This window comes from Muntiacus reevesi, chromosome 5, assembly GCF_963930625.1.
Source record: "Muntiacus reevesi chromosome 5, mMunRee1.1, whole genome shotgun sequence".
Lineage (NCBI taxonomy): Eukaryota > Metazoa > Chordata > Mammalia > Artiodactyla > Cervidae > Muntiacus > Muntiacus reevesi.
In genome coordinates, this window is record NC_089253.1 from 26,612,392 (window position 1) to 26,634,651 (window position 22,260).

The 22,260-nt window shown below is 36.4% G+C and overlaps 2 protein-coding genes and 1 pseudogene across 2 annotated transcripts; all 3 read left to right on the forward strand.

The window, feature by feature from the left end:
• The first annotated feature begins 3,195 nt into the window (after positions 1-3,195).
• On the forward strand, positions 3,196-4,131 carry LOC136169245 (putative olfactory receptor 8G3). The gene has a single exon (XM_065937045.1). The coding sequence runs from the start codon at positions 3,196-3,198 to the stop codon at positions 4,129-4,131; it is 936 nt and encodes a 311-aa protein (XP_065793117.1).
• Positions 4,132-14,350: 10,219 nt separating this feature from the next.
• LOC136168787 (olfactory receptor 8G1-like) lies at positions 14,351-15,312 on the forward strand. Its single transcript, XM_065936488.1, has one exon. The coding sequence runs from the start codon at positions 14,377-14,379 to the stop codon at positions 15,310-15,312; it is 936 nt and encodes a 311-aa protein (XP_065792560.1). The 5' UTR covers positions 14,351-14,376.
• Positions 15,313-19,292: 3,980 nt separating this feature from the next.
• LOC136169246 (putative olfactory receptor 8G3) lies at positions 19,293-20,928 on the forward strand (annotated as a pseudogene).
• The last annotated feature ends 1,332 nt before the right edge of the window (positions 20,929-22,260 follow it).

Below are 22,260 nucleotides of genomic sequence, written 5' to 3' on the forward strand. Positions count from 1 at the left end.
AAATGTGCTGTTTAGAAATGAAAGTTTATTGAGCTTGTAGTAAGAAAGTCTAATCAATTGGAAGGAATTTGAGGTTTTCATGATTATATTCTGCTTTTCTGGTGGCTCAGGTGGTAAAGAATCTGCTTGTAATGTGAGAGACCTGAGTTTGATATCTGGGTTGGGAAGATCCCCTGGAGAAGAGAATGGCGACCCACTCCAGTATTCTTGCCTGGAGAATCCCACGGACAGAGCAGCCTGGTGGACTATAGTCCATGGGGTTGCAAAGAGTCAGACATGACTGAGCAGCTAACACTGCTACTACTGTGATGACATTAATTGTGAATGAGATTAGTAAAGAAAAACTATTTAGCAAATAATAGAGTTGAATGGGGTTGATGAGACTATTATTTCACATGAGTAAGTAAAAATCTAGATAAGTTGAGAGAATTTCACTTATTCCAGAAAGTGAACATTTTCTGAATTTGAATGTAAGTTTCTGAAACTGGAAGGAATCAGATGTGAACTGAGTCTGATTGAGTGTATTCAGTAATTAAAAACAGACATTTCTAAGAACTCAAAGGTTTAGAATATTTCCCCTTGCATTCTTAGATCTTTCAAATGCCATACATAAAATGTCTTTTGTCTCTTTAGAGTCCCTTGAGGTATATAACAACATCTGCTAATTATCCCAACACCCTCAAATATTTTTCAAGTTTCACATCTTGTCAATATCTCTCCTTAAAGAGAATAGCCATAACTAAACTCCAAGCTCATTTATAATTTAAGTGTGGCATAGTGCTTCCTAACCTAATCACACTCATTGAAAATGATAATATTTGTGTGAAGTGACAGGTTAAGTGACTCAGGATGCAGGTGGCCAGTGGTGATCAGCTTAACACATGAGGAAGTATTGGTTCTATCACACTTCCTCGTATCCGTGGCTTTGTAGTTCCATGAAACTAATATTAGAAAATCATGTTACTGGAATTATTACTGATTATACTCTAGACATTGTGTTTCTACAAGTGCAATCTGAAACTAACTTCTTTATTAACCAGTCACTTACTTTGTGAATTTTATTGAGTTAATAAATAAATGACCCCTTATTCTTTTCAAGTGAATGGCACACAAAGCTATATCCAGTGTTCAAAGGATTGGGTTTTTTTAATCTAAATTTTAAACATAAATACTCTTTACTTTGCTAAATTTCAATTTGTTTGCTTTAACTGTTTTCAGTATCTCTATTCATTTCTCCAGTTGCCATCATCCTCAGGGTCTAAATTGTACAAAGTTGGAAGGTTTTGTTGACCGCAGAGTGTGCACTAATCAGGGGGTCCACTGGTAATTTTCAAGACCAAGCTTCACTGAGAAAAGAAAAATTTCAGCAGAGAGTTTGAGTACCAACTGCTCTTTTCTAATTGTATTCCTAACTATCTCCATTAAAAGTCAAATAAGCTAAGGCCAGTAAGTAGTAACTTTGTCATTTTTAATATTCAGTGATACCATCTTATAATCTGATAAATGACTCAAACCCCACATAAACAGGGTTTATGTCATTGCTATATACACCTAATTCTTACATTTGGTGTATAAGATGGACACTGGAACAAGACTAATAAATAACAGAAGACATTTTGAAACAAATATTACAAAATATTCAGTTCCCTATCTCTGAATCCATTAGGAGAGCTGTTCAAATTTGCATGCCCCTCTGAGTTTCCATTCCAATTTTATTTCATATTATGCTTCTTTATAATGAATATTAGGCCTTTTTACTAACAAAATTTGAATTTCATGAGGTAAATAACTGTGTTTTTTTAATTTTTATACTCTAGGCTAAACTTCATTTTGAAGTGAAGGGCTGTTTCAGCAATTTTTGCTAAACTATTGAAGAAAGAAAGAAGGAAGTAGGTAGGGGAAGAAGGATGAAAAACAGGAAAGGGAAGAAAGGGGGGAAAGAAATAAGATGATAAAAGGAAAAGAAAGGAGAAAAAACACCTCTCAAGTTCTCCACCTAAAACACGCTGCTACATGAATGTTGTGTCTTCTAACCCAGTACTTCCCAAACCTCGCTGATCATCAGAATTACACTGGCAGTTGTGTTGGCTTATCTGTCTTATACTATTTTGATTATAAATGTTGCTATAGATGTTAAGATCTTTAAATTCTTCCAAGATTCTAAACACTTTTGAAAACATTTTTAAAGGTAAACAGCAAAAAGGAAAAACATTTTAAAAAAATACAAGTATCAAATATTAGACTAAAAAGTGGCAATGATTTAACTAAAGTAACAGCATATATAATAAAAGAGAAATTTGATAAAATGTTCATGCTTGGTAATTCTGGAAGTACCAAGATTTGTGAATTATTTAGAGTTGTAGAGGCAATCTTTCGAAGAGACAGAAACAAAAATGATTTATCAGACCTATTCTACAGAGATTAATCTATCCCTGGAGTAAAGAACATTAAAGAAGATGATCCAGGACTTTCATTTTTAATTATATGTTTACATTTTTACACTCATTATTTTTATAAATGTTGTAATCTCTCTAGGTGACTCTGATGATCAACCATATTGGGAAATCCTGAATTAAAAGACCATCTTTGTGTTCAGATATGTTCTTTTACATCTGATTGTAAAGTGATCAGCCCATAGAACTCCATCTTACCCACGAGTATATCATGAGAGCCAGTGCCACTTGACTATGTGAAGTGATGATAAGTTATTATATCATGTTTATGTTCATAAACTAAAATCTTGGCCTTGATGTAAAATTCTTCTGACTTGAAATAAGTTGGAATCCAGAAACTTGGAGGAAAGAAGAGTGTTCAAATAATAGTAGAAATGTTTATTTTGACTGCCTTTAAAAGTCCAGACATTAGTGTTTCTCTTAAACTTTATGAAATATCTTGATTATAAGATTGTTGAAGTCTATAATTTCTTTTCTAGTTCAACCAGAATCATAGTTTGTCCTAGAATGACAATAGATGCTGAAGAAATCCCCACATTATGTATGTCCTCTGATGACCATTAAAGAATTATCTCAGCAGGATTATTCTCTGCCTCACACACATGCACATGCATATGTTCATAAGTGTTTCTCACTTTCTCTCTCTCTCTCTCTCTCTCTCACATACACACACACACACACACCCCAACACAAAAGTACACTCATTTCCTTACTTTTAAATTTAGAACCTGCTGAGAAGAAAATGGATCCCGGAAATCACTCTTCAGTGACTGAGTTCATCCTCGCTGGGCTCACAGAGAAACCAGAGCTCCAGATTCCCCTTCTGGTCTTCTTCCTAGGAATCTACTTAGTCACAGTGGTGGGGAACCTGGGCATGATCACACTGATAGGGCTCAGTTCTCACCTGCACACCCCCATGTACTATTTCCTCACTAATTTGTCCTTTATTGATTTCTGTCATTCCACTGTCGTTACCCCCAAAATGCTAGTGAACTTTGTGAAAGAGAAGAGTATCATCTCCTACCCTGAATGTATGACTCAGCTCTATTTCTTTATTGTTTTTATTCTTGCAGAATGTTATATGTTGGCTGTAATGGCATATGACCGCTATGTTGCCATCTGTAACCCCTTGCTTTACAATGTCATCATGTCTTATTATAACTGCTTCCATCTCACAGTGCCTGTTTATATTTTGTGCATCTTTGAATCTGCAATCCATACAGGCTTTTTGTTGAGACTTTATTTCTGCAAGGCCAATGTGATCAATCATTACTTCTGTGATCTCTTTCCACTCTTGGAGCTATCCTGTTCTAGCATCTCCATGAATGAATTACTGGCTCTAGTCTTTAGTGCTTTTAATATCCTGATTCCTGTTTTAACAATCCTTGCTTCCTACATCTTCATCCTCTCTAGCATCCTTCAAATCCACTCCACTGAAGGCAGGTCCAAAGCCTTCAGCACCTGCAGCTCCCATATCTCAGCTGTTGCTATTTTCTATGGATCTGTAGCATTTATGTACCTGCAGCCTTCATCAGTCAGCTCCATGGACCAAGGGAAAGTGTCCTCTGTGTTTTATACCTGCATTGTACCCATGCTAAACCCTCTGATCTATAGTCTGCGCAATAAAGATGTCAAATTTGCTCTGAAGAAAATTCTGGACAGTAGAAAATGTAGATGAATAGATTCAGTGCCATAGTGTCACATCAGAAATATCCTTTTTTTTGCTGAGATATGCAATGCTTTAATTTTGTTGTTCAAATTTTTGGAAATTCAGAACCATTTTCTCTTATAATACCTTTCCCAAATTCTCTCTGGGCCACTTCCATTGAACCTGTGTTACAGTGACTATGTATGGAGAAATAACAAGAATAAAGTCAGAGATTCTTAAGAATTAAAGAAGTTCCAGTTTGATTTTAAAAAATACAAACAACAATTATGATGATCATCATAAAATAATAACACACATGATTGAGATAGTATAAAATATCAAGTACAAAGCCCAGTACTTGAAAGTAGATAACTTCATTTAATATTTACAGGTTTCTCTCAGGGCAAGCCCTAGTATTATTTTATTTTAAAATCTGAATAAGCTGACATTTAGTTTCAGTAAATGTCCAAGTTCCCAAACATAATAAATGACAAGAGTCTAGAATGTCTGGCTGCAGGATCTGTGATTTTACTCAAAGTGATATATTGGCCCCAAGTAATCATGCGTAAGTCTAAGGTCTTCCCAGTAATTTTCTTCTGCACTTTAATCTACAGTTCCTTATAAAACTGTGTCATTTTCTTCTCTCTCTCCAATCTTAGTATCACTTTTGTTTCATTTGATATAATGAAAATAATCAAAATATTTCAAATCTGTCCTAATCAAAGGAAAAAGAAATCAGTTGGAGAGTTACTGCAGAATCTTATGACAGAAACTCACTAAAAAGACTCAAATTTTCATGCTCAACACCAACAATTTTTATAAAAGCAGCCCAACACATTTTTATCTCTATACAAGTAATGCTGTATTATTTATGGAAAAACTACTCATAGGAGCCAAAAAAGCCATAATTTACAAATAATTGCCATTCCACATCAGTTTTACCTCAGAAACATTTCTTCTTTCCCCTTATATGATTCCTTATTTGCTTCTGGACATTTTACTACCTGGTTACTATAAATTCGGGTCTTCCCTGGTGCCTCAGTGGCAAAGAATCTGCCTGTCAATGCAGGACAAATGAGTCTGATCCCTGGGTCCAGAAGATCCCTTGGAGAAATAAATGGCAACCCACTCCAATATTCTAACCTGGGAAATTCCATGGACATAGGAGCCTGGTGGACTATAGACTATGGGTGTCAAAAAGGAGTCAGACATGACTCAGAGACTAAACAACAACAACTATAAATTCTCATGAAATTCTAAACACTCAACTGTCTTCTGTCTCTTCTCAGTTCAAAATATTTACTCATTAATAACAGGTCAATGTTCTTTGGAAAGTGTTTAACCTTATTCACCTGTAGTGTCTGCTTATGGAACAAAAACATTTATAACATAATATTATTTACCACCCTTGTATCCCATTATCCATTAATTAATTGAGGTCAGACATTCATTTTCCAAGTGCTATCATTATTTGACTGAATTTTAGTCAGTATTTTAAAAGAACATAAATGGCTACAATTAAAACTCCTATCCTTCCAATTAAAATTAATTTAAAAAAACCTCCTATCTCAGACATGATTCCTACTCTGCTATATATGTATTCTAGAATATATATGTGTATATGTGTATACTCACACACACACACACACATATATATATATATATATTTCTTCAGCTTGTGCAATCTTGATTCCATAAGCTAGAAGCACAAACTTAAGAATTGATGCTTTTGAACTGCTGTGTTGGAGAAGACTTAAGAGTCCTCTGGACTGCAAGGAGATCAAACCAGTCAATCCTAAAGGAAATCAACCCTGAATATTCACTGGGAGGACTGATGCTGAAACTGAAGCTCCAGTATTTTGGCCCCCTGATGCAAAGAGTTGACCTATTAGAAAAGACCCTGAAGCTGGGAAAGATTGAAGCCAGGAAGAGAAGGGGACTACAGAGGATGAGATGGTTGGATGGCATCACCAATTCAATGCACATGAGTTTGAGCAAGCTCTGACAGATGTGGAAGGACAGGGAAGCCTGGTGTGCTGCAGTCCATAGGGTCACAAAGAGTTGGACATGACTGAGCAACTGAACAACAACAATATATATATTCATCTAAATCAGAACATATAGCTATTAGAACTGAAAGAATGGAATCTATGGGTATCTTAACACTTTTCAGGATGTACAGTCACAGAAAAAATATCTGTTTTTACTTTTTGTTTACATCTTTTCTGTGTCTGACTTTTTGTTGTTGTTGTTCAGTCACTCAGTCATGTCCAACTCTTTGTGACCTCAGGAACTGGAGCACGCCAGGCTTCCTTATCCTTCACCATCTCCCGGAGCTTGCTCAAACTCATGTCCACTGAGTCAGTGATGCCATCCAACCATCTCGTCTTCTGTTGTCCCCTCCTTTTTCTCATATGTTCAATCCTTCCCAGCATCAGGGTTTTTTCCAATGAGTCAGCTCTTCACATCAGGTGGCCAAAGTATTGGAGCTTCAGCTTCAGCATCAATCCTTCTAATGAATATTTGGGATTGATTTCCTTTACGATTAACTGGTTTGATCTCCTTGCAGTCCAAAGGATTCTCAAGAGTCTTCTCCAACAAGACAGTTCAAAGGTGTCAATTCTTTGGCGCTCAGCCTCTTTGGTCCAGCTCTCACATCCATACATGACTACTGGAAAAACCAAAGCTTTGACTAGACAGATCTTTGTCAGCAAAGTAATGTCTCTGCTTTTTAATATGTTCTCTAGGTTGGTAACAACTTTTCTTCCAAGGAGTAAATGTCTTTTAAATTTGTGGCTACAGGCATCATCTGCAGTGATTTTGGCATCTGCTGTTTCCATTTCTTCCCATCTATTTGTCATGAAGTGATGGGACTATGGACGGAGTTTCATGACATTGTACAAGAGACAGGGATCAAGACTATCCCCATGGAAAAGAAATGCAAAAAAGCAAAATGGCTGTGTGTGGAGGCCTTACAAATAGTTGTGAAAAGAAGAGAAGTGAAAAGCAAAGGAAGAAATGAAAGATATTCCCACTTGAATGCAGAGTTCCAAAGAATAACAAGGAGAGATAAGAAAGCCTTCCTCAGTGATCAGTGCAAAGAAATAAAGGAAAACAACAGAATGGGAAAGACTAGAGATCTCTTGAAGAAAATTAGAGATACCAAGGGAACGTTTCAACCAAAGATGGGTTCGATAAAGGACAGAAATGGTATGGACCTAACAGAAGCAGAAGACATTAAGAAGAGGTGGCAAGAATACACAGAACTGTACAAAAAAGATCTTCATGACCCAGATAATCACGATGGTGTGATCACTCACTTAGAGCCAAATATCTTGGAGTGTGAAGTCAAGTGGGCCTTAGAAAGCATCACAATGAACAAAGCTAGTGGAGGTGGTGGAATACCCAGTTGAGCTATTTCAAATCCTGAAAGATGATGCTGTGAAAGTGCTGCATGCAATATGCCAGCAAATTTAGAAAACTCAGCTGTGGCCACAGGACAGGAAAAGGTCACTTTTCACTCCAATCCCAAAGAAAGGCAATCCCTAAGAATGCTCAAACTACTGCACAATTGCACTCATCTCACACACAAGTAAAGTAATGCTCAAAATTCTCCAAGCCAGGCTTCAGCAATACATGAACCATGAATTTCCAGATGTTCAAGCTAGTTTTTGAAAAGGCAGAGGAACCAGAGATCAAATTGTCAACATCAGCTGGATCATCAAAAAAGCAAGAGAGTTCCATAAAAATATATATTTCTGCTTTATTGACTATGCCAAAGCCTTTGACTGTGTGGATCACGATAAACTGTGGAAAATTCTGAAAGAGATGGGAATACCAGACCACCTGACCTGCCTCTTGAGAAGCATATATGCAGGTCAGGAAGTAACAGTTAGAACTGGACATGGAACAACAGACTGGTCTCAAATAGGAAAAGGAGTATGTCAAGGCTGTATATTGTCACCCTGCTTATTTAACTTATATGCAGAGTACATCATGAGAAATGCTGGGCTGGAAGAAGCACAAATTGGAATCAAGATTGTCAGGAGAATTATCAATAACCTCAGATATGCAGATGTGCCCCACTTATGGCACAAAGTGAAGAACTAAAGAGCCTCTTGATGAAAGTCAAAGAGGAAAGTGAAAAAGTTGGCTTGAAGTTCAACATTCAGAAAACTAAGATCATGGCATCTGGTCCCATCACCTCATGGGAAATAGATAGGGGAACAGTGGAAACAGTGGCTGACTTTTGGGGGGGGGCTCCAAAATCACAGCAAATGGTGATTGCAGCCATGGAATTAAGAGACACTTACTCTTTGGAAGAAAAGTTATGACCAAACTAGATAGCATATTAAAAAAACAGAGACATTACTTTGCCAACAAAGGTCTGTCTAGTCAAGGCTATGGTTTTTCCAATAGTCATGTATGGATGTGAGAGTTGGACTGTGAAGAACGCTGAGCACCGAAGAATTGATGCTTGCTTTTGAACTGTGGTGTTGGAGAAGATTCTTGCGAGTCCCTTGGACAGCAAGGAGATCCAACCAGTCCATCCTTAAGGAGATCAGTCCTGGCTGTTCATTGGAAGGACTGATGCTGAAGCTGAAACTCCAATACTTTGGCCACCTCATGCCAAGAGATGACTCATTGGAAAAGACCCTGATGCTGGGAGGGTTTGGGGGACGGAGGACAAGGGGACGACAGACGATGAGATGGCTGGATAGCATTACCGACTGGATGGACATGAGTTTGAGTAAACTCCGGCAGTTGGTGATGAACAGGGAGGCCTGGCGTGCTGCGATTCATGCGGTCGCAGAGAGTTGGACACGACTGAGCGACTGAACTGAACTGAACTGATGGGACGAGATGCCATGATCTTAGTTTTTTGAAAGTTGAGTTTTAGGTCAACTTTTCACTCTCCTCTTTCACTTTCGTCAAGAGGCTCTTTAGTTCCTCTTCTCTTTCTGCCATAAAGGTGTGTTATCTGCATATCTGAGATTATTGATATTTCTCCCAGCAACCTTGGCTCCACCTTGTGCTTCATCCAGCCAGGCATTTTGCATGATGTACTCTGCATATAAGTTAAATAAGCAGGGTGATAATGTACAGCCTTGACCTTTACCAAACTCCAAAATCTCTTTCTCACTTTTTTCATTTGGCGCAGTGAAGTAACTGTAAACCATTGCCTGCTCACCTATAAGGTGGCATTCCAGACAAACACACTGCCCTTCAAACAGCCCAGAGTCCTGCAGCCACAGCAAATCCGATGCTAAAGAAACCTTTTAATCTGGGGGCACTTTGCTTGAATCTGAAAGAACTCTAAGGAAGTTATTCAAAACAAGAGATCGTCTACCCTTCATTTTTCCAAGATGTCCATAGACGAGCAGTGACAAGATCTGAGAGATTTTATTTAAAATGCATAATATCAAGCCATTTATGAGACTTACTGTCACAAACTACTTTTGATCAAGATCCTTTGGTTATTCCTGTGCACATTAAAGGTTAGAACTTTTCAAAAAATACTGATATCTTATGTTATACTCTTAAAATTTTGACTTTATTGACATGGGGTGTATCCTGGGTATTGAAATAATAATAAAATAAACTCCCTTGTTAACTTGAAATGAGTATCCAAAATTGGGAAATAGTAATGCATGAAAATGTAAACTGGTAATAATAAATGAACTGATATATTTAACTATATTTTATAGTATTTCTCCTCTCCTGAGTACACAATTTACTTTGATTCAGTTAAATCTTATATTATTTCCCATTTTCTTATTTTGGAACAAAAAATGAAAATATACAAGAAAATGCAAAAATAGAAGGAATAAGAAACAAAGGTGCCTAATAAAATGTTTCTTATATATATATATAGCAACTAGAATTTTTAATAATGAGGGCCTCAAAAAACCAAATGTAACATAAATATTCTGAATTCTTACCTGAAAACTTTAAATCCAATTATATATAGGTTTGACTTTTGAATCAATATTTATATTTGCTATTTACAGTTAAATGAATTAAATGTATTTTTATAAAAACTTAATTAATTTACTTCATTATTTTAAAATCTATTGTCCTATTACCATTAAGACAACTTGTCAGGAGGTTTTCCAGGTGGTGCTAGTGGTAACGAACCAGTCTGCCAATACAGGAGATAAATGAGATGCAGGTTCAATCCCTGGGTCTGGAAGATCTCCTGGAGGAGGGCATGGCAATCCACTCCAGTATTCTTGCCTGAAGAATCCCAGGGACAGAGGAGCCTGGCAGGCTATTGTCCGTGGAATTTCAAAAGAGTCAGACATGACTGAAGTGACTTAGCATGCACGCTTGCAACTTGTCAAGATGAGCCATGATCCTCTAAAACCTTTTATTCACAGAGTGAACTGGGAACCAGTAGCATTGGCAAGGAGTTTGTAAGAGATGCAGAGTCTCAAAATCTCAAATACTCCTCAGAACCACTGGATGAGGATCTACATTTTAAAAAGTCCCCCCAGTGATCCTGTGAAGAAATCGTTATTACTAACTGATGAGTTCAGGATTGACAAACAATCCCTGTTGAAGGAAAAAATTAGACAACTGGGATCATGTCAACTGCAATTGCTTCTTTTCTCAAGACCTTGTCTCCTGAGAAATGGAAATCCTTGGAGAGTATTTGACTCCATGCTATGTATTGCCTGGCATAGCTAAATCCAGGACACAACTTCATAGCACAGTGATCACAGCCCCTCAGGGGAGAGCTGAGAAAGGTGCAGATGTTTGCTACCTTGAAGCAAAAACACACACTGAAGACTTAGAATTGGAGATGCTGACCTGTGATGCAGATCAGCTTCAAAAGTGGCTCTGAGGCCAAGGTTGTCCCTGCCTCCTCAGCACTAAAGACAGCAGAATGCTGGATACCTATCACTCCCAACACTCACACTAGTACTACTCTTCCCTAAGAGCACGTTTCCAACGAGATTTGGCATTGTAGTTTCCAGAAGAAAAAAGGTGTGTTGATTTTGCATTTTCTTTTTGAGACTTTAATTACGAAAGTAATAACCATTGGCATTTAGGCGAATATTCCACAATACAGTCATTCACATAATTATCAATTTATTCATAGCATATTTTTAACTTATTATGATGTGCCAGATGTGAGCTGTTTACTGACCAGAGGAGAACAAATGCAGTCTGAAAACATGATATTTAGAAATGGAAGATTTGTTGAGCATGTAGTAAGAAAGTCTAATCACTTTCAAGGAACTGGAGGTTTTCATGATGACGTTAATTGTAAATAAGATTAGAAAAGAAAAAAATTATTTAGCAGACAATAGAGATAATGGGATTGTAAGACTATTTTTTTATGTGAAATAATGAAAACATGAGTAAATAAAAGTCTAGATAGGTTGAGAGAATTTGACTTATTCTAGAAAAAGAAAATTTTCTGAATTTGAATAAAAGTTTCTGAAACTAAAAGGAGCTAGATAAAAATTGAGTCTGGAAAGTGGAAAGAGGTGGTGTAGATATTCATACTTTGTCTTAAAAGCCATGAAGAAAATCCTTTCCCTAATGTCCCTGAGTGGTTCATCATCTGATTTATGGTTGAGTGTATTCATGATCAAGAATTGCCATTTTTAAGAACCCCAATTTTTAGAATATTTTCGCTTATATCTAGAGAAGGGTATATTCTTTGATCTTTCTTTTTTTAATTAATTAATTTATTTATTTTACTTTACAATATTGTATTGGTTTTGCCTCCATACATAAAATGTCTTTCTTCCGTTTAGATCCCCTTGAGAAGTTGTTGCTTAGTTGATAAGTCCTGTCCAACTCTTTGTGACCCCATGGCTGCAGCATGCCAGGCTTCCCTGTCTTTCACTATCTCTTGGAGTTTACTCAAACTCATGTCCATTGAGTCAGTGCTGCTACCTAACCATCTCATCCTCTGCCACCCCCTTTTCCTTTTGTTTTCAACCTTTCCCAGCATCGGGGTCTTTTCCAATGAGTCGGCTCTTCTTAACAGGTGGCCAAACTACTGGAGTTTTGGCTTCAGCATCAGTCCTTCCAATGAATATTCAGAGTTGATTTTCTTTAGGATATATCTCCCTTGAGATATATCTGCTAAGATAGGCAGATAGATCGATAGATCGATAGATAGATCTGTTAAGTACCCCATTACCCTCACATATTTTCTAAGTTCTTCACAGTTTTTATTTGCCTTTTATCTTGTCAATGTCTCTCCTTAAAAAGAATTTCTATAACTCGAAAGTCCCAATATAATTTAAGTGTAGCACTTATATTAAGTGCTTAAATTAAATTAAGTGCTTCCTAACCTAATTGCACACATAGAAAAGGGTAATATTGTGTGAAGTGACAGGTTAAGGATCAGGCTGCATATGGCCAGTAGTGACCAACTTAACACATGAGGAAGTAGGTTCATCCCCACTTCCAGATATGTTAAGAACCCAAGACCTTTGAACCCATATGATGATCTGTGACTTTGTAGTTCCATGGAACTAGTGTTAGAAAGCTATATTATTAGGTTACTACTGATCATACTCTAGATATTGTTTCTACAAGTGTAATCTGAAACTAATTTATTAACCAGCCACTTACTTTGTGGGTTTTATTAAGTTAATAATGAATTGACCCCTTATTCTTTTCAGGTGAATTGCACCCAAAGCTATAACCAGTATACAAAGAATTGGGTTTTTTAAAATCTAAATTTTAAACATAACAACTCTCCTTGCTAAATTTCAGTGTATTTGTTTTAAGTGTTTTCAGGGTCTCTATTCACGTTTCCAGTTATTGTCCTTCCTCAGGGTCTAGGTTGTGGGAACTTCAACAGTTTTGTTGACCACAGAGTCCCCTCCCACTGGAGGGGACTGGCAATCTTCAAGCTCAAGCTTCACTGAGAAAAGAAAAATTTCACAGACAGAGTTTGAGCCCCAACTGAACTTCTCTACCTTGACTCCCTCCTATCCCCTTTAAAATTCAAATATTGAAAGGCCAGTAAAAAGTATTTTGTCATTTTTAATGTTTAGTGATCTCATCTCATAGTTTGACAAAAGACTTAACCGTACTTAAGTGGCCAGCTACTTAATTGGCATTGCTATACATATCCAATTCTTAGTTTTTCTAGTACATCTAGTCTATCTATATATGATAGGGAAATCTCTATCTTTAATTGATTCTTATGTAAGTAGGGTATAATAACTTGTTTCAAAAGAAATATAATACTCAGACTCTCAGAGGTAGATCCTATGGACGTGTCAGTACTAATAAATAACAGAAGACATTTTGAAATATGTAACGATAATCTGCTTACTGCTTAACAGGAGACTGCATTTCTGATTCTATATCCCCTAATTTTATGACAGTTTTAATACCCTTTTAGTTAATGAAAGATGAAAAAGAAAAAGTTTAACCATTATAAGGGCTCTTTCTGTATTTTGAAGTGTGTAACTATCTTTTGTTTTCCAAATAACAGCATAGTATAACAACAATAAAAACAGCTTTTGTTATTATTACCATTTTCAGATTGCTAATCTTTTCTAATTAGACAATGAGATTATGTTACTATTCAAAGATTATCAGGTAGTAATTGATGAGTCAGTAGATGAATGCAGACACTTGCACTTTAACTCACAAGCACGATTCATGTATCTTTTCTTAAAGCATTTAGTCCACAAACATGCCAACAGTGCACTAGTTCACAGTGAATGCTGTTTGTGCTGTTTTATTTTAAAATAACATTAAAAATTGAAGATTTTTACATAGAAACTGTGTTTTATAATTATCAGAGAAAATAATTACAAAATCTGTTTTGATGTGTCTCTTTTCTCCTCTGACAGAAATTAATTTCTAGTTAATAAAAGGTTCTGCACTTACATGAGATTTTCTCACTCCAGGTTGATGTTTAACTAGTTTCTGTCATTTTTAATAGGTCCTATAAGATTTCAAATTTGCAAACCTCAATTGGGAAAAAAGTGCTTAAAACAGATGAATGTTTGAATTCAGGAATAGCCATTCAAATAGGTAAAATGATCACTATTAAGGCTGAAAAATGTGTAAGTGAAAATAGCTTAATACATTTTCTGTCAAACTGTAAAAACATTTTATTAAGAAAATGTTATTTAGAAAATTTATCCAAAATTTAAACTTTCCATAGAAACCAAGGAAATATTCAAACAGTTAACCTTTTGTGTGAGGTAACTTTAATAAACAAGGCATAAAAAAGACACTTCTTCAAAACTGTCCCTTTCTCTCTCCTTCAGAAACTTCCTAGATAAAATGGCAAAAGAAAATCACTCCTCAGTGACTGAGTTTATCCTCGGTGGACTAACAGAACAGTCACAGCTCCAGCTGCCCCTTTTCCTCCTCTTCCTAGGAATCTATGTGGTCACGGTGGTGGGGAACCTAGGCATGATCACACTAATTGGGCTCAGTCCTCACCTGCACACCCCCATGTACTATTTCCTCAGTAGCTTGTCCTTCATTGACCTCTGTCATTCCACTGTCATTACCCCAAAAATGCTGGTGAACTTTGTGACAGAGAAGAACTTCATCTCCTATCCTGAATGCATAACTCAGCTTTACTTCTTCCTCCTTTTTGCTATCTCTGAGTGTTACATGTTGGCTGCAATGGCATATGACCGCTATGTTGCCATCTGTAGCCCCTTGCTCTATAATTCCATCATGTCACATCAGGCCTGTTCCTCCCTCATTTGGGGAGTGTATATGATGGGACTGGTATGTGCATTCTCTCACACAGGCTGCATGCTTAGGGTTCATTTCTGCAAATTAGATGTGATCAACCATTATTTCTGTGATCTTCTACCCCTCCTAAAGCTCTCCTGCTCTAGCACCTATGTCAACGAATTACTGGTTCTATGCTTTGGTGCACTTAACATCTTTGCCCCCATCCTGACCATCCTCAGCTCCTACATCTTCATCATCTCCAGCATCCTCCACATACGTTCCACAGAGGGCAGGTCCAAAGCCTTCAGCACATGCAGCTCCCACATCTCAGCTGTTGCTGTTTTCTATGGATCTGCAGCATTCATGTACCTGCAGCCATCATCTGTGAGCTCCATGGACCAAGGGAAGGTGTCCTCTGTGTTTTATACTATTGGTGTGCCCATGCTGAATCCCCTGATCTACAGCCTCAGGAATAAAGATGTCAATGTTGCCCTGAAGAAAATGCTTAAGAGAAGAAAATTTTTGTGACTAGACATAACATGAGCATAATATTTTAGATCACTCATTGCTCATTACATTGTATGAATGTATTGTTCTCTTACATCAAAATCCTTACCAAAGATTAATATCTGAGCTAAGAACCCCTTCATGCTTTGTAACATTGATCAAATCTATATGCCTCCTACAATGCCATTTATTGTTTTAGGTGTGTACTTGCCTGCTTATTGTCCAAAATGTACTATCTACTGTAATGTTCATGAAGGTTATCCCTATGCATGTATTTCACTGCTGTATACGCAGGACCTAAGATAGTTCCAAGCATTAGAAAGACCTTGATAACTTTCTTATTTCCTTTTTAAAAATATTTATGGGAAGCCATATATATATTATAATATCAATATCCATTACTTTCTTTAATAGCTACATATGACTTTCAAAAGTTAAAATCAGTTAAATTTATGTTTGAAAAGTTCTTCAAAGATCTGTAATAAAACTGATAATATCCTAAATTACTTCTATACAAAAATTTGAAGCATGAACTTGAGTGACTTCAGTATCAAACGCCAATAAAGGTAAGATAACTTGTGAACACCTGATTTTTTAAGTCATTAAATAAAGTCAACAACTCAAAATCCTTGAACCAAAACTCTTGGTTTTCAAGCACGCAGCATACACATGTTAAAAAGTAATATGTATATTTCTTATCTGATGGGTCAACATAGCAAATCTGGAGATACAGTGGTATCTGGAACTCAATTACTCCAGCCTAGATTAACAGGGTTTCCCACACCCAGACTAAAATAGAACTTCATCTATATTGACACTGAGAAAATTCTTAGTATGTAGAATTTTACCACATGCAAATTATAATTCAAAAAATTTAGTTTCAAGATAAAGAGAAAATATGATAACCTATATTGTTTCAGTCAGAGTTGTGGATCTTCCTAGATTGTCACCTTGAACCAGAACATGAATTCTTTATTACTCTATACATTAAGAAAAAAACATCTAGTGAATCTTTTCACATTAAGTGACAGATATCTATATTATTCCTCAATATTTATTTTATTTATAGAGTTAGATAAAGTCATTAACTTATTGTACCTAGAAGGAACTTTTCAAGGTTTCAGTTGAAACCTTCCTGCAGCCTATATGTTAAAATATTTTAAGTACTGCTGTTTTATAAATACATCATGGCCTCTAAATACAGTTAATATAGGTCATGAGAAAAAAAATCGATCAAATATTGCACACAAAGATTGTTTTTCTGATTTTTTATTTGTTTCTTGTGTGAAATCACTTTAGAGTGTTCCTTTAGTGCAGGTCTTAAAAATTTCCTAAGATTTTGAATTCTTATATAGCTTGACATGAAAGTCACCAGAGTTCTAATAAGATCTATCCCAACTTTGCTTCCAACCTATAATCTAACAAAAAAAAAAAATAAGTTACAATGATATGACACTATTAAGCACTTGAGAGTCAGTGGGAGAAAAGGGGATTGCTAATTGTAACTTTTCCCAAGAGTTGATATTTGTGGGATATGATCCTAATGGGAGATCACTAGCATTATCCATTCCTCATCTGACTCTTAGCATCAATACTCAGATTATAAGTCACCATTCACATCAACCAACATTTGCAAATGGCCATCAACTTCAACAGAAGTCAGGAACAGTGACTCGAAATCATTACAATAGTCTTCTAGATTATGACCCTACAACAACAAGAAGTCCTGCAAGGTTAGTACTCAGAACTATCTACCAGCATCACCACATCTTTTTTCCCTTCAGAGAAATAGAGGAGATTAATACACAGCACTGGCGTTTTGGGGAGCAAGAGGGATGTATCTGAATCCCAGTCCTAGACTTTAAAAAATTTGATCTTCTGTTCTAGCTCCCTTTAGTTCAGTTCAGTTCAGTTCAGTTCAGTTCAGTCGTGTCCGAGTCTTTGTGACGCCATGAACTGCAGCACACCAGGCCTCCCTGTCCATCACCAACTCCCGGAGTTTACTCAAACCCATGTCCATTGAGTTGGTGATGCCATCCATCCATAGCCCTCACAGTGCACTAATAGATGTGAGTAGCTATTTTTCTGTCTCTATCTGTCCTCATTCTAATATTCATGCTCCCTGAGGAACAAAGTTTCCCTTATCATTTCTCTGTCCCCGCTGGAGAAATTTATGGCCAGTGTTTCTTTGTTTACTCACCTCCACTCACGCAGTGTGAGAGGTTCACTCACTTGTGTTGGGGTCTATGTTAACTTATCACTACACTACTTTCAATAATTTTATTAAAAAATCATATTTATTGATACTTGTATATAAGGCATTGTACCAAGAACTGTATTGAGCTTACAGGCTAGTACAGAAGAAAAGCCAATAAATAACTCATAATAATTGATACAGAATTAAGCATGTGCTAAATGTAAGCATAAGAAGTGTATTCCTCACCACATAAAAATGGTCTCATTATCTGGGGTTTTCATTATTAAAGCCCTTAACTTAAGGACCCTAACTATTGAATAAATTTCATCAGATACACTGCGAATGTGTTAAGAGAAGATAAAAAAATATAATGAGTCAAAAAAAAAGATTCAACCAAATGCTGTTTTGTGTAATTGTTAAATCATGTGATACGTGGTGGGACATAAAAATAAGAGATTTTATTGTTAGGTGATATAAATCATTGAATGACAGAAATTTATTCAAACTTTATTTGGAGACATTGGAAAATATTGGTATTTAGGAGTTAATATTTAGTAAAACATTCAAATTTCAGTATCATTGTATGTATTTAAGTAGAAAGGAGGAACAAGAAAATGTCTTAAGGAAAAAAATAAAAAATCCCAGCCATCATAGCAGGAATGAAAATGCTGCTGAAACAAAAGATATAATGGAAAGAAATTCAATAGATTAAAAATAAATTAACAGTGACAAAAATTCTGTTCTTAACAAGGGTATAAGACTGTGCTAAGCATCTCATAGGAATCATTTATCTGAATATACACAGAAGGTAGATTTTAGTATTTCTGTTTTTCAGAGAGTTGGAAAGTAGACATGTTGTCTCAAGACTGCACAGCAAGAACGGGGTTGAATTGAGGATTCAATACTCTAACATCTACCATATTCATGATCCATTAGAATGAATATAATAGAAGTACATTTAATCCAACTACCCATTAGGTGTGTTCTTGAATATCTGCTATGTACGTGGTTATTCAGTCTGTGCTCCAACTTTTATGACAGTCGGCTCGGGTGTGTCTGATTATAGGGATGTTTGTCTTTGCTGTGAAACCAAATATTTCTTCCCATAGTTTGAGGCACTTAATTTTACACAGTCTTTTGAATGTATACAATAAGTTCAGTACCTCTCGCTTCCATATGAAGAACATTGAAATAACTGGCCTGTGCCACATGAATTTTTGCTTTGCCAGAAAAAAATATTCTCAGTTGTTTTAGCCATCTTAAAATAACTGATTTCTAGATCATATTTAGGAAACTGTGTAGCTTTTCCTATATCACACACAGTATTTTACTTCAAACTGAACACAATAGCCAAATATCACTTGAGTGTTAAGAATATGAATTTCTATTTTCTAGAACCTACCCATTTCCTTTGCCAATGTAAACTAAAGATACATTGGTATTTAAAAAATACATCACACTGTTGACTAGTATTGAATTGACACTAAAATTATTTACTTTATTTTGCATGTACTTTACTCATCCACATCTCTACCACCTTTGAATTCTATTGAGAGCACATGCAAAATACATGATTATATTTTTAAAAGGTTGGCATACCAAACACCTAGTGTTTGTGTTCAAAAGAACTTTATGATTTGGAGAATAGAATCATTTTCTCACCTCCACCATTTAAATCCTGAAGTCCAAACTGAATAGATCAATCTTGGTACACTGATGCCCCGGTCACAGTGTTGGAGTACATGACTTGTATTTAGGCTTTTATACTCTCACCCCTAAGATTATACAAATTAGAATAAGAAGAATGATTCCTGGTGTGGAAAAACTTTTTAGGTATAAGCATGATGTCTACCAAGCAGTTGTATTTCTGCCCTTTGGAGTCAAAGTCGAGGGAGAAGCAAGCTGGGACATTAGAGCATCAGATCTCAGGTGAAGTGATATTGGTTGTCACATTTCAGGTATTTTCAGTTGAGATGTTACTAAAGACAGTCCCAACTAATTTAACTACTTTCCACTGACTTGTGAATCCTCCTGCATTAATTATAGAAAGCATACACTACTATCACTTATTATAAATGGAAGGGAAATACTATGTCATTTGACATGCATGATATTAATATATCAACAGAGAAATTTGGTGGAAAAAAGAATACTCAGAAATAATACTAGAAATGTTCATGTTGACTAACTTTTAAAATCCATGAGTTGTTTTTTCTCTTAAACTTTATGAAATTTCTTAATTATAAAGTTCTTGATGTTTATAATTTCTATTCTAGTTCAACCAGAATGATTGTTTGTCCTCGAGTAGTAGGAGATACTGGAGAATTCCCTGCATTATGTATGTCCTCTGATGAAAGGTAAAGAATGATCTCCACAGAATTACTCTCTGCCTCTCTCTCTCTCTCTCTCTCTCTCTCTCTCTCATGCACACACACACACACACACACACACACACACACACACACAGAAATACATTCATTTTCTGTTTTTTTAATTAGAATCTGCTGAGAAGAAGATGGACCCTGGAAGTCACTCCTCAGTGAGTTAATCCTCGCTGCCTCACAGAACAGCCACAACTCCAGGTGCCCCTTTTCCTCCTCTTCCAAGGAACCTATGTGGTCACAGTGATGGGGAACCAGGGCATGATCACACTGATGGGGATCAGTTCTCACCTGCACACCGCCATGTACTATTTCCTCAGCAATTTGTCCTTTACTGATCTCTGTCAGTCCACTGTCATTACCCCCAAAATGCTGGTGAACTCTGTTACAGAGAAAAATGTCATCTCCTACCCTGAATGCTTGACTCAGCTCTATTTCTTTCTTCTTTTTATTATTGCGGAGAGTTATATGTTGGCTGAAATGGCATATGACTGCTATGTTGCCATCTGTAACCCCTTGCTTTATAATGCCATCATGTCTTATTATAGGTGCTTCCAGCTCACAGCAGCAGTTTATGTCTTGTGAATCATTCAATCCATAATTGCCTTATCTTGAGACTCTATTTCTGCAAGGCCAATGTGGTTGGCCATTATTTCTGCCATGTTTTTCCATTCATGGGGCTATACTGTTCTAGCATCTATTTCAACAAATTTTTGGCTCTAGCCTACAGTTCTTTCAACGTCCTTCCTGCCTTAACTATTCTCATCTCCTACATCTTCATTCTCTACAAAGCAGTCCACATCCACTCCATGGAGGGCAGGTCCAAAGCCTTCAGCACCTGCAGTTCCCACATCTTGGCTGTTGCTGTTCTCTATGGATCTGCAGCATTCATGTACCTGCAGTCATCATCTGTGAGTCCAATGGACCAAGGGGCTCATATAAAGATAATGGTTTTATACCAGCACTGTGCCCATGCTGAACCCTCTGATCTATACTCTATAGAATAAGGATGTCAAATTGGCCCTAAATAAAATGCTGGACAGTGGAAAATGTAGATGAATAGACTCAGTGTTGGTGTCATATCAGAAGTAAATCTTTGCATTGTTGAGATATGTAATGATTTAGTTTTATTCAAATTTTTGGAAATTTAGGGTCATTTTCCCATACAATACATTTCCCAAATTCCCTTTAGGCTAATTCCTTTGAATTTGTGTTATATGACTATGTGTGGAGAAATATCAAGAATAAAGTCAGAGACTCTTGAGAATTAAAGTTTCAGTGTAATATTAAAAAATAAAAAGAATAACTATGATGATCATCATAAAGTAATGATATTATTATTGAGATAGTACAAAATATCAAACACTGTGCCTAGCACTTTATATTAGATGACTTTCTTTAATATTTATGATACTCTCTCAAGGCAATCCCTAGTATTGTTTCCATTTGAGAGATGAATAAATTGAAGCTTGTTTACTCTGAGTATATGTTCCCATAGTCCTAAACATAATAAAGACAGAGGCTAGAATGTCTGGCTCCAAGAACTGTGATTTTACTCATAGTAATCTATTGACCCAGCTAATTATGGGTAAGTAATGTGACTCAGCAATTTCCAGTAATTGCTTTCTACGCATTATGCATCTATCTTTTCTGTGAGATTGTATTGCTTTTTGCTAGATCTCTCCCATGTGATTTTCACTTTTATTTCATTTGATTTAATGAAAACAATCAAAATATTTCAAACTTGTGTTGATTAAGCAAAAAGACCAAATGCAGAGTGACTGCAGAATCTTATGATAAGACTTATCAAAGCGATTCAAATTATCATGTTCAATACCAACAATTTCTACACAAGTAGCCCAATACATTTTAATCTTTAAACCATTAGTGCTCTACTGTTTATGTAACAGGTGCTTCCCTGGTGGCTAAGTGGTAAAGAATACAGCTACCAATGCAGGAGACGTGGGTTCAGTCCTTGGGTGGGGAAGATGCCCTGGAGAAGAAACTGGCAACCCACTCCAGTATTCTTTCCTGGGAAATCCCATGGAGAGAGGAGCTTTGCAGGCCACAGTCCACAGGGTTGCAAAGCGTCCATCCAACACAACCTTGCCACTAAACTACAACAATAAACGTATGCTAACAACTACTCATAATAACCCCAAATTCTGTAAGCTATATTACTTCCATGAGGTTCACGCCTTTTGCCATGTAAGTTATAAACAATTGCCATTTCTTGTCAGTTTTATCTTGGAAACACCTCTTATCTCCCCTCATATTTCTCCTTTTTAGCTTCTGGGCATTAACATCTGGTAACTACAAATTCACATGAAACTCTGAGTACCCAGTTGTCTTCTGCCTCTTCTCAGTTCAAACCATCTTACTCATTACTGA

Excerpts from the sequence above, each read along its gene's own strand:
- LOC136169245 (XM_065937045.1), top strand. The coding sequence starts at position 3,196 with ATGGATCCCGGAAATCACTCTTCAGTGACTGAGTTCATCCTCGCTGGG.
- LOC136168787 (XM_065936488.1), top strand. The coding sequence starts at position 14,377 with ATGGCAAAAGAAAATCACTCCTCAGTGACTGAGTTTATCCTCGGTGGA.